The sequence below is a fragment of the Eretmochelys imbricata genome, chromosome 6 (assembly GCF_965152235.1).
Source record: "Eretmochelys imbricata isolate rEreImb1 chromosome 6, rEreImb1.hap1, whole genome shotgun sequence".
Classification (NCBI taxonomy): Eukaryota; Metazoa; Chordata; order Testudines; family Cheloniidae; genus Eretmochelys; species Eretmochelys imbricata.
This window is the reverse complement of record NC_135577.1, coordinates 12,766,783-12,770,773: the sequence shown is the minus strand read 5'-3', so window position 1 is coordinate 12,770,773 and position 3,991 is coordinate 12,766,783. Positions and strand designations below refer to the sequence as shown.

At 54.1% G+C, this 3,991-nt stretch overlaps 1 protein-coding gene across 1 annotated transcript; it reads right to left on the bottom strand.

Annotated features, from left to right (window-relative positions):
• Nucleotides 1–304: 304 nt before the first annotated feature.
• LOC144266419 (acyl-coenzyme A amino acid N-acyltransferase 1-like) lies at nucleotides 305–3,991 on the bottom strand. Its single transcript, XM_077819874.1, has 3 exons — nucleotides 3,529–3,991; nucleotides 1,559–1,761; nucleotides 305–895 (listed from the first exon to the last, which is right to left on the bottom strand). The coding sequence occupies exons 1-3, from the start codon at nucleotides 3,989–3,991 to the stop codon at nucleotides 305–307; spliced, it is 1,257 nt and encodes a 418-aa protein (XP_077676000.1).

The following is a 3,991-nucleotide window of genomic DNA, read 5'->3' as shown; positions in this document are numbered from 1 at the left end:
TTACAGACAGGGAACAGAGGCTTAGAAAGATTCAGTGACCCACCCATGGTGTCAGCAGCAAGGCTGAGACTTCAGCCCAGGTCTCCCAAATCCAGGGCAGTGCCTTAAGCAGCAGGCCAGCCTGCTTCCTTCCTTGGGCACTCCCCCTTGCACCCCCACACCCACCCCTGGTGCTCCCCTGGAAGCTTCCCACATATTCTTTCTATGTTCTCAGTATTTATTATGTTGATCAGGCTGGGGTGATGGGAGGAGCTTCCCCAGCCTGGCAGGAGGGGGTCCCCCTGGCCCCCCACTCCCTTGGCTGTTACAGGTCGCTGGTGGGTCCAAGACAGCGGTCGAGGAATTTCAGGATCTCCTGCCAGGAATGCTCCTGAGCTTTGGCATGGGGCTCCGGCTCACCCCCCCAGTGCACAGGTTTGGGGCTCCCCCGGATCAGCGAGATGCTGCACAGTGGGGACCCTGGCGGCTCGATCAGGTGCCCAGCCCCGGGGTAGGAAAGCAGGGTATAGTTCTTCTTCCCATGGCTCTTCATCCTCTCTATAGCCATCTCAGCAAACAGCTTGCTGTTAAAATTGCGGTCGGCTTCTCCCACGACGAAGAGCACCTCCCCTTGAGCCTTCTCCACAGGGATGGCGGCAGCCGCGTGGGCTGGGTCCCGGGGATCCCTGAAGACATGGTAGTTGTCCAGGGCCCCCATCTCTGTGATGAGCAGCCGCTCAGGGCAGTAGGGAATGTGCGGGATGTGGACCCCTTTGTAACGGAGTGGCGTGCCGTTCAGGAATCCTGTGCCATTGATCCAGACCGCGGCCACCACCTGCTCTAAGAAGGCAGCCATGGCCAGCGAGACCTCAGCCCCTTTGGACACCCCGATCACGCCGAGGCCTGGGCCTCTCACCTGAAAAACCCATGAGAAGCCACATTGGAACAATCATGCCAACAGCCTGGGAATCTGCAATTTGAAGCCAGCACAGGATGGTACCAGGAGGAGCCTGCAGAGGGCGCTGTGACACAGACGAAGATGGAGCCTGCACTAGCCAATCCCGCCCTAGCCAGCAAGGGGCACTATGACCCTGGGGCAGGAACCTGCACTGCCCAGCCCCATCCTCCCCAGCAGGGGGCACTGTGATACCATGGAGGGGGAGGAGCCTGCACTGCCCAGCCCCATCCTCCCCAGCAGGGGGCACTGTGATACCATGGAGGGGGAGGAGCCTGCACTACCCAGCCCCATCCTCCCCAGCAGGGGGCACTGTGATACCATGGAGGGGGAGGAGCCTGCACTGCCCAGCCCTGTCCTCCTTAGCAGGGGGCAATGTGACCCCGGGGCAGGAGCCTGCATTGCCCATCCCCACCCCTCCAGCGGGGGTGCTGTCACACCAAGGCAGAGGAGGAGCCTGCACTGCCCAGCCCTGTCCTCCCCAGCAGGGGGCACTGTGACACCAGGGAGGGGTGGATCCCATGGGTGAGAGCCGTTGCCAGGACATGTCAGATATCTAGGCTGGAGCCTGAAGCCCCTCATCCAGTGGCTGTGAAGGGACCCTAGTGAAGGAGTGGGACATACCTTGGGGTGTTTCAAGAGCAGGTTGGCTGCTTCCTCGAAATACTCCAGGTCCACCTCCGCCAGCACCTGCGGCAGGTCGTCATAGCCAAAGAATGCCAGCGCCAGCACGGCGAAGCCCCGGCTGGCGAGCAGGCTGGATCGGAATTCAATGAGCCCGCCAGCCCCGCCAAACATGTCGATCACCCCCGGAAAGGGGCCCGGCCCTGCAGAGAACGGGGGAGAGAGGCATTGTGGGGAAAGGGAAAAACACAGCCGTTAGTTATGGCGACCCCAGGGCTAAGGGCTTAGCTTAGCCTTAGCAAACTAGGGCTCAGTAGAGAGGGAGGATCACAGGAACAGGAATCTATTTCACTTGTGCAAAAGTCTTCCATTGAACTGGATATCAATGGAAGTTAGAGGCCTAAATACCTTTGTTGATCTGGGCCACTGCCTCTTAAGAAACTCCATATTCCTGTCCTTCATGTGTTGAGACCATGGCCACAGGACTATCGCCAACTCTCACCATTTTATCCTGAGGTCTCGTGAGATTTGCGGATTTTCTTTAATGCTCATGCAGATTTCAGCTTTCTTTCTTTTTTTAAAAAAGTTCCTAGCTCCCATTGTTGGAGAAATATTAAATGTGACCCAAACACGCTCAGGAAGCAGATGGCCCAATAGAAAGAACCCTATATTTATTATTTTTCAAATCTCAAGATTTTTAAACCAATCTGGTGATTTTTGAACACCTGGGATTGGCAATCCTGTACCTCTGTTTTCTCTGAGGGGCCGAGCAATTAGTTTGGAAGTTTTTGTTCTATTTGAACCTCTGAGAATTGTCTCTAAAGAGAATTAACTTCTTGATGAGCCTTGAAGTGGTTATAAGTGGGGAGGGGGGGAGGGCAGGGGAAGATTTTTTTTTTATATAATTTTGATAGTATTGATGTTTATTTTTAAGCATTTTTTCTATTTTTATTGATTTACATTTTCACAGTTGTGTAAAAGTTATGGATTTTAAGCATGTTTAAAAAATTTTATAGATCAAAATTTTCACTGTTGTGGAAAATGATGGGGCGGGGTCAGACAATTATTTAATGGCAGCAGATATTGAGACTCAAAAAGTTAAAGCTTTACAACCGTTAAAATACAAACTATCAACATGACATCAGAATATAAAAAGGCACTATCCTTCAATCAAACTAACGATCTCAGCCAGCATTTTTCTTACTTTATCGGCAAATTTGTATTATTATCGATGGAAATAATTATCCGTCAGTTTGTGTGTCTCTGATGAAATCAATCTTTACTGATGTTTACCAATAAAAAGCTAAGTGCGTTTATAAGCTCCACCTAAACCCAATCTTTGGTCCAAGGAGACCAACAGCCTGTGGTTGCTGCAAGGTTGTGCAGCCGAACTAGCTCGGCTAAAAGCGACAATATACTCCCCCAGCCAGGCCTGAGAAAGGGATGGCCTCCAGCTGATGAGCCCACTGCTTGGGGTCAAGGAGGCTGTTGCAGTGGGACTCCAGACATCTGCCTCAGCAACCGGGAAGGGCTTGTTATTCACTATGGCAGGGAATCAGGGTGATTTAGGAAGAGAACAGGGATGAGTCCGGCTTTGTGCTGAATACAAATGTTCATGTGTCAGTGGGTGGCATTTCTGTGACATCATGGAGGGGAAGGAGCCTGCAGCTGTCCAACCCTGCCCTCTCCAGCAGGGGGTGCTGTGACAGTGAGAAGGAGGACAAGCTGTTGGTCCTGCTGGGACACCAGGGAGGGGGACAGAGTCCACAGTGAGCTTACCTGATGGTCATGCCCTATTGCAGGGAGACTGACCCTTTGGGTTGAGGGGTACAAGAGGAACTTGTATATGCAAACAGGGCAAGACAAGCACCAGAGAGAGGTAGGAAGGGGACGCCAGGCTGGACTGGGAAGGGAGGAGAACAGGGATAAAGGATGCAAAAGGCAGGGATGCGATGAGCCAGTTTCCTTACCAGGAGGCAGGAATAGGGCCCCTCGGACCCGGCCCTCCTTGATTGGGACACGCTCCACTCCGGGGCCCACATACCACCTCTCCACGGTGCAAGTGGCAAGGGGCACCAGCTGGGGTGAGGGAAGGAGCTGGCAGGAGTCAAAGAGGTCGAGCTGGAAGCAAAAGGGGCCGCTCATCACATCCCGTTTCACCAGCCTGTGGAAGAGCTTCTCCGGCTTGAGGAACCAGAAGAGGCCCATGGGCCAGACGCCCACGTAGTCACCGCCCTTGGCAGCTGCCCGCTCCAGGTCCACCTCCCCAGCCTCGTCTGCCCGGTAAAAGGCTCGGGCCCGGAACTGGACGCCCCTCTCGTCCGTCAGCGATGACTGCAGGGTCACCAACTGAGTGGGTGCTAGGCCAGAGACATGGATCCTCACCGGCATGTCGACCAGCGATGTCTCAGGCGTGACCCGGAGCTGGATCAT

What these genes read in the sequence shown, in the direction of transcription:
- LOC144266419 (XM_077819874.1), bottom strand. Translation starts at nt 3,991, where the DNA reads ATGATCCAGCTCCGGGTCACGCCTGAGACATCGCTGGTCGACATGCCG. An exon ending in GGCCCTATTCCTGCCTCCTG is followed by an intron (nt 1,762 to 3,528) that starts GTAAGGAAACTG and finishes CGTTCTCTGCAG; the next exon opens with GGCCGGGCCCCTTTCCGGGG. An exon ending in TGCTCTTGAAACACCCCAAG is followed by an intron (nt 896 to 1,558) that starts GTATGTCCCACT and finishes TGGGTTTTTCAG; the next exon opens with GTGAGAGGCCCAGGCCTCGG.